A 12,474-nucleotide genomic window follows, 5' to 3' on the forward strand; every position below is an offset into this window, starting at 1 on the left:
AATCAAGATGAGAATCCCCAACTTCAGTGTTGCCTGTGGAAAATTATGTTGGGTAAAGAGAGAATTCCTTATTCTTCTTTGCATTCTGGGGTCAAAAATCCTTCTGAACCCAGGATTCTGAATGAGAATGCAGCTGGGTCGTTATGATATTTTATTGCATCTTAAAATCTTCACCTTACTGTGGATAACAGGATGTGAAATTATTGGTTAACATCTTTTTGTGACAGGTGTATTTTTGTTTTCTAGGCAGGTACTTTCTCAGTTGCAAGTGAAGATGTGTTGAAAAACAGAGCTATCAAAAAAGCAAAACGTAGAAATGTTCTCACTGAGGTAAGTTGCATGATTACTTTTTAAAATGTATTATTGTGAAGTTTTTCACTTCCATACATAAAATGTAATTGAAGCACTCTCCCAGCTTGGCTTCCCTCTTCCGAATTTCGAGAAATTGAGCCAGTCCCCATCTCCATGGCTCAGGCATACTAGCATCAAGTTAAAGTTCATTTCCAAAATATATCAATGTGAGCAGGATATTCCCAAAAAAAGGCCTTGAATTCTGTCAATTTAATGACATCACGGTTCCAGTGATGTGATATTTTCACTTTTTGTAACTTTGATTTTCTCAATAGAAAATTAATGAACTATTCAAAGTTGCAGTGAAGTACTGATTCTATCCATACCTACTAAAAGCCAATAAAAATTGTTTTCATTATCTAATAATGGCTTTCAAAAACGGAAGTACCATTCTTCTTTATCTTTACTTGACATTTAAATCTGCATTATTGTCTGCTAATTTTCCTGGCCATGAATCATTTTAACCTGGTTTATCTAACTGTTAAATATGTTAAGGTATGTTGCTATCTAGTTTTTTGTAAGTTCAGTGTGTGGAAATGGGGCCTTCCTGTGGCTTGAGTTTTGGAGAGAATGAAGCCTAGTTAAGGATAGTTTTCATAACAGAAATTTAAGTTTATTTTGAGGTGTGTATGTTTCCATTGGATGACTATTCAACATGATTTTTAAAAATGAAAGAATTGTTGTTATATTTTAAAGTATTAAAGCTGAAGTTAGTTTATCAACCTATAATGAAGATTTTCTGTTGATTTAAGGCTTACATTTTTGTTGCACGTATCTTGTGGTCCATGGGCCTCTACTTGACCTTAACCCTTTGCCCATCCAATATAAAAATCTTTGACTTGTAGTTCTATCTAGTTTGGAAATGCTTGTTTTAAATTGGCTTGCTTCTCTGATTTGATATAGTATAAGATTTTTAAGAAAAATCAAATTCAACCCTTAATTAACATTTTTTTGGCCCAGAAATCTGTTGCCCATTAAAACATTGAGTTTATTTTGGCATTGTACATTGCTAGAAGCAAGTTAGGTATAGAAGGGACCCAATGGATAGCTTTCCAGCTTCTGTGCTGGTAGGCCTCTTCAGTTCAAGTTCTGCACCAGGACTCGTCCACTATGAAAAAAATCAAACAGTTGCTGATTTCCAACCCAGATAAATGAGGACAGTCAGTGGTTGAAGGGGTATTTGGCTGAAAACCACTGGTATATTTTGACCTCTTTCCCCCACTCCCAAAAAAAATTAATTTAGTTGACAAGCCAACATTGTAGAGACCCTGTGTAACATGGAAAAAGACAAAAAAATCGACTGTTGTAAGTTGGCAAAAATCACATGATTCTTTGTGAAGATCTCAAAGAATCGTGCAAAGATAATCTGTTGCTTTTCTCACCTGTTCTGCATTGCAGTTAAAGGGATTGCCACGTAGATTGTCCTAGACTATCTTTAGATTACTGCTAACTTGCGCGTCTAATCGAACAAATAACATTGAAATTGTAGCAATGCAATAAAAATTCCTTGCAGTCTTGTACTGCAGCTGTGGGCTACATTGTGGTTGTTGAGAGCAAAATCAGGAATCTTGTAATAATTTGAAAATGTGGATTTCTGACCCACCTCCACCCCTACCCCCTCCCTTTTTTTGAGATTTGTCTCCCTATGCATTATCTGGTGTTAATTCCAGGAAAAATGTAGATTTTTAAGTTAGCAAGCATGTTCTCGGAGAGACAGACGGAGAGAGAGAGAGAGAGAAGCAATAGGAATGTCAAAACAAGGTATCCAAATGTCAAATAACAAGAGAATAGTTGTGTTGGAAAGGCAATGGCCTATCAAATATTATTTAGTATTTCTTTTTTATCAACCGCTGGCTGTTCAAAGTTTAACTGTTCAATGCAGAATAATTTGAGGTTTATGATTGAGAAGAATTTTAACTTTGGGAAAGTTATGTAGTCTTATTTAAACTTCTTCTAAGAATTATTTGGACTTTAAAACATTTGCATTAAGCAATGAACACTACCAAGAAAATGCAGGTGCCTCAAGGGAAAGTTGTTAATACGTCACAGTACTACGCATCCATCCATCTTAATTATCCTGGGGGTTTGTGTAAGTAACAGAATGTACCATGCTTTCCTGTGAGGCTTGGAATGTTTTATGATATTCAGAGAAACTAAATTCCAATTTGTTGTGAACCTATCTCATGTTGCACTTGCCCTTATAAAAATAATGATCTTGTGTGTTGGTCTGAAGCTTGACATTAGCAGTCTTACGATTAAAACAGTACAGCCTATTCCTTATGAAAAACTACTGCATACTGTCTTCGGCAACATTTTTTAGATCCAATTTGATTATTTAACATTGGAATAACAAATATTTTTGAAGCTTCTTTAAATACTTATGAAACATTGGTAGGAATTTGTTTACTTCATTGAAATTTGAGTGCTGAAAAATACCCATCCACAGTGCCCACATCTATAATCTTTTCAAAGTATACACATTAAATTATAATCTGATTGTTTTGATAGATTTGTTGGTGCAAGGAATATCTTAGACCATAAGGCATAGGAGCAGAAATTAGGCCATTCAGCCCATCGAGTCTGCTCCACTATTCAATCATGGCTGATAAGTTTCTCAACCCCATTCTCCTGCTTTCTCCCCGTAACCCTTGATCCCCTTGACAATTAAGAACCTATCTATCTCTGTCTTAAATATACTCAAAAACCTGGACTCCACAGCCTTCTGAGGCAGTGAGTTCCATAGATTCATCACTGTCTCTGGCTTTTCTCCTTATCTCCGTTCTAAAAGGTCTTTCCTTTACTCTAAGGCTATGCCCCCAGGTCCTAGTCTCTCCTACCAATGGAAACATCTTCCCAACATCCAATCTGACCAGGCAGTTCAGTATTCTAAGTTTCAATTAGATACTCCCTCATCCTTCTAAACTCCATTGAGTATAGACCCGCAATCCTCAAACATTCCTCATGTTAAGCTTTTCATTCCTAGGACCATTCTCGTGAACCTCCTCTGAACCCGGTCCAGGGCCAGTACATTCTCCCTGAGATATGGGGCCCAAGACTGGACACAATACTCCAAATGTGGCCTGATCAGAGCCTTATAGAGCCTCGGAAGTGCATCCCTGCTTTTATATTTAAGTTCTCTCAAAATAAATAAATGCATTTGCCTTCCTAACTACTGACTCAAACTGAAAGTTTACCTTGAGAGAATCCTGGAATAGAACTCCCAAGTCTCTTTGCACTTCACATTTCTGAATTTTCTCCCCATTTGGAACATAGTCTATGCCTGTATTCTTCTTACCAAAGTGAATGACACACTTTACCACATTGTACTCCATCTGCCACTTCTTTGCCCACTGTCCTAACCTGTCCAAATCCTTCTGCAGCTCCCTGCCTCCTCAATATTAACTGTCCCTCTGCCTATCTTTGTATCGCCTGCAAACCTAGCCAGAATGCCTGTAATTTCCAGCGTGCAACTTTGTTTTTTTTGTCAGTCACATAATTCGCAATCTAACCCAGATTATTTTAGATATATGTAGTATTTTTTAAATTTAATGCTCGTTGTTGGCACAGCACAATCGAGCATTAACTCGGACCCTGTTGTGCTAACTGATGCTATCTGGTCTTGATTGTAAATTCTGCCAAATTGGTGCTTCTAATTTTCACATTTCTTTCCTTTTATCAACATAAGAACAGTTAAACCAGTTCGCCTTTTTTTGTTTACCACTTTTGAACACTTTTCCACCATTTTATTCCAATTTTTTTTTTAGTTCTTATGCAATAACGTGACACTATACAGATCTGCCAGTATTTAAAGATTGCAGTTTATAATTCTCTAGGAATGAATTAATTTCTAAGCAGAAGGAACAGCCCCAAATTCATTTATAAGCATTTCTTCACCAGCAAGCAGATTTTGCAGTTTGATAAATTCTAGTCATTGCTAGGTGCTGTTTTTCATGTTGTTGGCTCAGCATAGGGAGTCTTAAATTTCCACATAGTTAGATCACTTTGTTTTCTCAGTTTCTACATCAGTAGTGCTTAGCTTGTGGGTGGCCAGCTCAGTTGGTTGGATGGCTGGTTTGTGATGCAGTGTGATGCCAACAGCATGAGTTCAATTTCCACACTGGCTGAGCTTACCGTAAAGGACAGCCTTCTCAACCTTGCCTGAGGCATAGTGACCCTCTGGTTAAACCACCACCAGTTGTCTCTTCCACAGTGAGAGCCATACAGGCCTTTGGGACTATGACAACCTTGCCTTGACTGTAATTACAGCATCAAGGTCAATTTCATTTTGATTTCTTGGATTCTTCAAAGTCATGATTGTACAGTTGTGCTTTATAAATTTTAAAAACGCTGCAAAAACAGTCTTTCCTCTCACACCAGAGACATGGCCGTTCACCAAAGAGAATGGATTGCCTGTAGAAATTCCACATGCCATTTAAAACTGTAGCTGCTTCATGCAAACAATGCCATTGTGAAATTTGGTTTTAGTGATTGAAAATAAGCATTGGTTTACCTTTACAATCAAAGGAGTCAACCCAATCTTCATATTTTTGGTTGCCCATTACGTCAGTGTTAGCTGATTTATGATTGTAGTACAACTGCAGCAAGGTTATGCTCAAAATATATTTTTTTCAGTGCACGATTGTTAGGTTGCCTGCTTTTATGGCTGTTTTTCAAACCAGGCAATCTCTCTTTTGAGTAGCGAACCAATGCTGGTATCTAATAATTCTCTTTTTTTTTTTTGCCCCTCTAATTACACTTCTCTGGTGCTTCCTAGGTGTAATCTTCTGCTAACTTTGAATAACTTTTAAGGTCCTGTTAAATTGGTACGAGGATTGTGAAGGCACTATTTTGGAGCAGAGCAGGAGAGGTGTCCTGGTCAATATTCATCCCACTCATCAAGATCACAAACCACTTTTAGCAAAAAAAACGATAGTGATATTTCATGCATCTGCATGAAACTGTCTGAATTGCTAATTGATCTCTTCTGACATTGCCTGTGATTTGGAAGCTCCATTGCCACTTTTGTGCCCTTAAAAGCTTAAAGAAGCTGTCCATGTTATTGCCGTCTGCTACATTCTGTCTTCTGCCATTCCAGTGGTTCAGAGCTGATGTAGTCCCATGGTCTTAAATACCAAAGTACCTTTTTACTTAGGAACATTAGAATGATTGAAATAACGCAGCATTTCCAAAACATGAATAAGTATAAGATTGCTTCAAAGTGCAAGTGGTAATTTGTGTTTTTTTTTAAATGGGGGCATTAAGAAATTATCAGTTACGATGTACAACTAAGATTTAAAACTTAAACTCTGTTAAATGATTCACTACCAATTAATTTCTGCAGTTGATATTTGAATCCAATTTTATGGTGGTGAATAGTTCAAATGCTTAGTTAATGCATTTTGATTTTCATTGGTGCTTTGAGATTAAATTTCAGAATTGTATTCCCAATTCTGTGAAATCTGACCATTAATAGCCTTTAATAAATACTATTAGTTGATCTCCTGTGACACTGGATGCCTCAAGTTTAATAATACGACCATGCTTTTACCTGTTTCAAGTCTCTGACTTTCTTTGGCTTGTCTATTTTTCTGCCCGTGGACCTGGCTTCCATCCCCACTTTTAACTTCCTTTCTTCTGTAGACTGGCATACGTGCTACTTTCCAATCAGCATTTGGATTGGAGATTGCCTCAGCATTTTTACACATTATAGTTCCCTTGTGAAATGCACTCTTGTTCTTGTCACATTTTTCCTTCTTCACGTCCGTATCCATTTCCTTTCCTCCCACCCCTTTCAATCATTACCCTTTTCTTTCCTTGCTCAAAGATGAATAATTTGAGTGTTCTTTGAGTGAGTAAGCAAGGTGTATAAAGGGGGACCCATACTTGTTCTGCTGTTGGTTTTCCAAAAGGCTTTGGGTAAAATGGAACACCCAACAGTTGCTACACAATATGTGCTTATGGTGTAGGTTGTATAACCTTGGCATTTAGTAAAATATTGCTCAGCTTAGAGGAAACACTGAGTAAGGGTAAATGGATTTTTTTTTTGAGAGATGGAAAGCTGATGACTGTTCCTGTGCATGTGTTTGGTTAGACAGTGGGTGGCTTCCAAACCTTCCCATGTGATCTAGGACATGCATTCCATGTAGCCAAGCTGCCCTGACATGTCTTAACCTCTCAGACTACTTATCATCAACAGGAAACTAGAAAGTAAAAGTGATCGCTTCCTACTTGCTAGTCACACCTTACCCCTGTGCCAATGTCACATTTTGATTTGTCACATTTGCCTATGCTGTGGACCTTCTGGCTGCTGTCTAGTTCCTTCCTTCCTTCACATCTATAATGTAGTTATTGAAGTGTTACTTTTTTTTTCCTTTCTGCCTTAAGTTTCCTGGAAATGAACCTTTCAGCATGTTTATCTGTACTTTTTGTGTTATCTCTTGATAACTGTTCTCCCATGAGCCCCTTAAGACATTTCTCCATTAAAAGTCTATATTAATGGAAATTTTGCTGGCCCCTAAAATACCTAAATATAACTTGCACAGGGATGTGCCGAGAGGCTTGTCAAAACAAACAATTTTGGAACCTCGCTCCATTAATGGCATGAATAATCTGAGTTTTTGTAATTGCATGATACAAGTGTCTAACTATTCAAAAAAAATAAAATTTTATCCTTGTACAATGCGATAGTGGTTAATTTTAATAATTTGTTGATGACTTCAACACCAGGTGTGGTGTCAAGCATTTCTACACATAAAGTTCAAAATGTAGATTTTAATAAGTTAGTGAATTTTGGTATATTAAATGTCATGCTAACCTTTCTTCTTTTAAAATGTGCCAGTCTGATGGTGGTGGAGTTTTCAAAGGATTCTCTGGTCTTACTTCAACTGGAAATACTGGTTTTGGAGGATTTGGAAATGGATCTGGTTTCAAGCCTTTGCAAGGATTATCCAATGGAAGCAATGCATCATCGTCCTCTTCAACGTCTGCCCTTAGTTGTGCTACTGATGTAAATGATGCAGTGGGTAAGTATGCAAATGCCTTTTTAATTGCTGAATTCATTTTCTTTTTCAGCAAAGGCACTGTTTCTTCTCTTCCCACCCCATTTAATACTGGGCAATGTTGAAAAGTTGGGCAATAAGTCCTCAATTGGTGACATCATTTGCTTTTTTTGGTTGTTTTTGTATTTGGTCTGAACTGATGAATTTTTAATAAATTGCTTTCTGCCCATAGTTTCTGCAGGATAATATACTAATTACAATTTGAAAACCAAATCATTTTGATCCTGTCAGGCTTTGCCAGCATGTACACATGTGACCAAGTTGTTCAAATTGTATTTAAACACTTCCTTGCCACATTCTTTTGAAAGCCTGTTCCTTCATCCACTATCCGATCTAATCTTGAATGTTGATATTGTTTCTGACCTGAGCTACAAACCCTGTGTTCTCAATCTCTTACAATATTAAATTTATCAATTCCTTCTCCATCTAGGAATTTTTATTACTGCTTTAATCTACTCTAGTTAAATTATGAAACGTTTAGACCGTTATAATCACACGGTAATCTGCAACTCCCTACGTAACTACATTGCGGGTGTACTGACACCAAATAGACTGCAGCAGTTCAAGACGGCAGCTCACCTTTTCTTGAGTGCACCTCTGGGTGACCAATAAATGCTGGCCCTGCCACTAACGCTGACATCCCATGAACAAGTAATGAAAGTAGCACTTTTCATTTTGAAGATTTTCTTCATACTTGTATATCCTTACACCAGTCATTGCAGTGGATCTGTAGAATTCTATCGGCCTTTTTTAAAGCATACTTGGCAATTTAAGAGGCTGCTTTATTTTAATGTTATGTAAACTTCCTTGTCTTTCTGTCTGTTTGTTCTTCTGCAGGACAGTGTATTCCAATTCAGTGTGTAATTAGTCATATAGCATGAAAACAGACCCTTCGGTTCAACTCGTTCATGGTGACCAGGTTTCCAAATCTGAACCAGTCCCGTCAGCCTGCATTTGGCCCATATCCCTCAAAACCTTTCCTCTTCATGTATCTGTCTAAATGTCCCTTAAATGTTGTAACTGTACCTGCACCTACCGCTTACAATGGCAGTTCATTCCATATAGCACCATCCTCTTTGCCTCTTTAGTCTTTTTAAAATCTCTCTCCTCTCACCTTTAAAAATGTGCCCCCTAGTCTTGAAATCCCCCATTCTAGGGAAAATACAGCTACCATTAAATCTATCTGTACCTCTGATTATTTTATAAACTTCTATCAGGATGCCTCTCAACCTCCTACGCTCCAGTGAAAACCATCCCAGCCTATCCAGCCTTTCTTTAACTCAAACCTTCCATACCCAGCAACATCCTGGCAAATCTCTCCTGACCCCTCTCCAGCTTGATAATATCCTTCCTATATAACTGGGCAACCAGAACTGGGCACAGCATTCCAGAAGAGGTCTCGCCAATGTTCTGCACAGCCTCAATATGACTTCCGAACTCCTAGACTCAAAGGACTGAACAATGAAGGCGAGCGTGCCAAATGCCTTTTTTAACCGCCCTGTCCAAATGTGATGCAAAATTTAAAGAATTATGTACCTGCTCCCATAGGTGCCTTTCTGTTCACCAACACTATCCAAGGCCCCTACCATTAATTTATAAGCCCTACCCTTGTTTGTTGTACCAAAATACAATGCCTCTCATTTATCCAGATTGAATTCCATCTACAGTTTTTCAGCCCATTGACCCATTTGATCAAGATCCCGTTGTAATCTTAGAAAACGTTCTTCACTGTCTCCTATGCCACCAAATATGTTGTTGTCCGCAAACTTACTAATCATGCCTCCTATATTCTCATTCAAATCATTTATATAAATGACAAACAAAAGAGAACCCAGAACCGATCCTTCCTCTTTAACTCAAACCCTCCCGTTCCAGCAACATCCTTGTAAGTCTTTTTTTTTTTTTTTTTTTGCATCCTTTTCAATTTGGTAATATCCTTCCTATAACAGGGCAACCAGAACTGTATGTGGTACCCCAAAAGTGTCCTGTACAGCCACAACATGACATCTCAACTCTTGTACTCAATGGTCTAAGCAATGAAGGCAAGCGTGCCACATGACACCTTCACCACCCTACCTATTGATGCAGCTTTTCAAGGAACTATGTACCTGAACCCCGACGTCTCTGATTAGTATTGTTTATTTTTACTGTGAAGCACAATTGTGATTGAAAGGGAGAGAGTATCGTCTTGAAATCTAACATATGGGTGTTAGTTACTTATGTGAAGTGTTTCCTTTTCTTAAAGTCAGCAAGTCCTCCTGCAACAATGATCTAAATGCACCATTTGTCAGAAGGCCAGTGACTGCGGACCTGTAGTTTATACTGCAGGGCTTGCAGCAGGCAGCGTATTTTTAAAAAAATAATAAGGCCCTTAGCTTTGTTTAGAGCTCCAAACAATGTCGGATTGAGGACAGTTTTTAGTTAAATTCAGAAAACACCAGAGTTAAACTCAGCTTGTTTCTGAATTCAACTCCTAGAAGTAGTTCAGGGAACCACTTGCCTCAGCAGAAGAGGTTTATTTGGGCTGCTTTCCAAACAGAGTTTGGTTCAAAATCTATTAGAACTGAAAAGGTTTAGGCTGTCAGATTTGCGGAAAAGGTTCGTGCCAGTAAACTTAGAAAGGGCTCAAATTGCCTCCACAGTCCATGACAAAGAAACTATAGGTGTCAGTTGAGGTGGGTGCCTCACTGATTTAAAATAAGGCTGAAGCATTCACTGCACTTTTCAGCTAAAAGTGCCAAATGGATGATCCATCTTGGCCTCCTTCTTGTGATATCAAGAAATAGTTGGATGTTCTGGATACTGCATAGGCATATGGGCCCTGACAACATTCTGGCAATAGTACTGAAGACTTGGGCTCCAGAACTTGCCGCTTCCCTAGGCAAGCTCTTCCAGTACAGTTACAACACTGATATCTACCTGATAATATGGAAAACTGCCCAGGCTTATCCTGTGCACATACAGCAGGACACATCCTACCCAGCCAATTACCACCCCATCAGTCTACTCTCCATCGTCAGTAAATTGATGGAGAGTGTCATCAACAGCGCTATCAAACAGCACCTGCTCAGCAATAACCCAATCCGTGACACCCAGTTTGTGTTCTGCCAGGGCCACTCAGTTCCTGACTTCCTTCCAAGCCTTGGTTCAATCATGGACAAAAGAACTGAATTCCAGAGGTTAGGTGAGTGTCACAGCCCTTGACAATCAAGGCTGCATTTGACTGAATGTGGCATCAAGCAGCCCTAGCAAAACTGGAATCGAGGGGTATCAGGGCATACTCTATTTGGAGCTATATCTGGCGCATATGAAGATGGTTATGTTTGGTGGAGATCAGTCATTTCAATTCTAGGACATCTCTGCAAGAGTTCCTCAGGATAGTGTCCTAGGCCCAACCATCTTCAGCTGCTTCATCAATGGCCACCTCTTCATAATGTCAGAAGTGGGGATGTTCACAGATGACTGCATATTGTTCAGCACCATTTGAGACTCCTCGGATTCCAAAACAGTCCAAGTCCAAATGCAGCAAGATCTGGACAGTATACAGCCTTGGACTGACAAGTGGCAAATAACATTCATGCCACACACATGCCAGGCACTGACCATCTCCAATAAGCGAAAATCTAATCGCAGGCCCTTGACATTGCCCCTCACTATCAGCATCCAGGAGTTAGCATTAACCAGAAACTCAATTTGACTCACCAGATAAGCCCCATGGCTTTTTTTTAAAAAAAAAAAAAACAGGTCAGAGGCTAGGAATATTGCGATGAGTAACTCGCCTCCTAACTCCCCAAAGCCTGTCCACCATCTATGTGGCACAAGTCAGGAATGTGAAGGAATACTCCTCACTTGCCTGGATAGGTGCAGCTCCAACAACACACAGAAGCTTGACACCATCCAGGTCAAAGTAGCCCACTTGACTGGCACTGCATCCACAACATCCAAATCTCTTCTCCACTGGCACCCAGTAGTAGCAGTCTGTACTATCTGCTAGATGCACTGCAGAAATTCACCAAATATCCTTAGACAGCACCTACCAAACCCATGACCACTTCCGTCTAGAAGGACAAAGATAGCAAATGCAGAGGAACACCACCACCTGCAAGTTCTCTAAGCCACTTACCATCCTGACTTTGAAATCTGTCACCTTTCCTCTTGCTGTCGCTGGATCAAAAAGGCATTGTGGGTCAACCTACAGTATATGGACTGCGATGGTTTAAGAAGACAGCTCACGACCACCTTCTGAAGGGCACTTGGAGACTAGCAATAAATACTGGCCAGCCACGGATGCTCACATCCCATAAGTGAATATATATTTTTCAAAAAATGTGACTAGTCTCAACTTGAGCCTTTGTAACTGTGTCATAAAGTGAGTTGAAACTGTTTTATTGTTTGTTAGAATAATTTTTAATCTAACTCTTCTATATTTCATCTTGTTTATTTTTCTTCTGAAATAAACTTCTGTTCTGTTTTATAATTAAAAAAAAACTGCAGCTTCTTGAAGAATATGTTTCAGAGATTATATTTAATTTTTAAATAAATCTGAGATCTGACTTTGTCCAGTAACACCAGCTGATGTATCACAACATCACATCCTCATATTGGTATTGATTTCAGTCGTTCACTTTTGAGCTATTTCTCTACTCTTTGTATTTTATTTTCATCTTACACTCACTGTTTTAGTATAATTCAAATCTTAATACTACATTTTTTAGGCTAGTATCTGAATAATTGATATATGCAGCAAACCCCAACTTGATCTCAGCACCAAACAATACCGCTGTTGGACTTTGAATCATTTAAAAAGATGAAGCGATCTGTTGTACATAGTTACTTAAGACATATTTCATGTAACTGGGCTATCAATGCTAACATGCTGAAATTATTTAAGTTGTTAAAACTTTTCACTATTGTCTGTCATATATTTTGAAGGGCAGGGAATCCAAAAGCATTGAATAAATCAGGTATTTGAGGAACTTCACACTTAAGTGTTGTGTACCTGTATATTTTGTGCACAATAGATGCTATGTACCACTTACATTTGGTGTCACACAGCATGGAAATA

At 38.6% G+C, this 12,474-nt stretch overlaps 1 protein-coding gene across 1 annotated transcript in view; it reads left to right on the forward strand.

Annotated features, from left to right (window-relative positions):
* The window catches only part of nup50 (nucleoporin 50), a 43,064-nt gene that overhangs the window by 15,166 nt on the left and 15,424 nt on the right, over positions 1 to 12,474 (forward strand). Inside the window, exons 3-4 of the mRNA XM_048607711.1 lie at positions 247 to 330; positions 7,190 to 7,373. Coding sequence (XP_048463668.1) covers positions 247 to 330; positions 7,190 to 7,373 — 268 coding nt within the window. The remainder of the gene's footprint in view (positions 1 to 246; positions 331 to 7,189; positions 7,374 to 12,474) is intronic.

Source organism: Rhincodon typus, chromosome 18 (assembly GCF_021869965.1).
Source record: "Rhincodon typus isolate 14 chromosome 18, sRhiTyp1.1, whole genome shotgun sequence".
NCBI classification, from domain to species: domain Eukaryota; kingdom Metazoa; phylum Chordata; class Chondrichthyes; order Orectolobiformes; family Rhincodontidae; genus Rhincodon; species Rhincodon typus.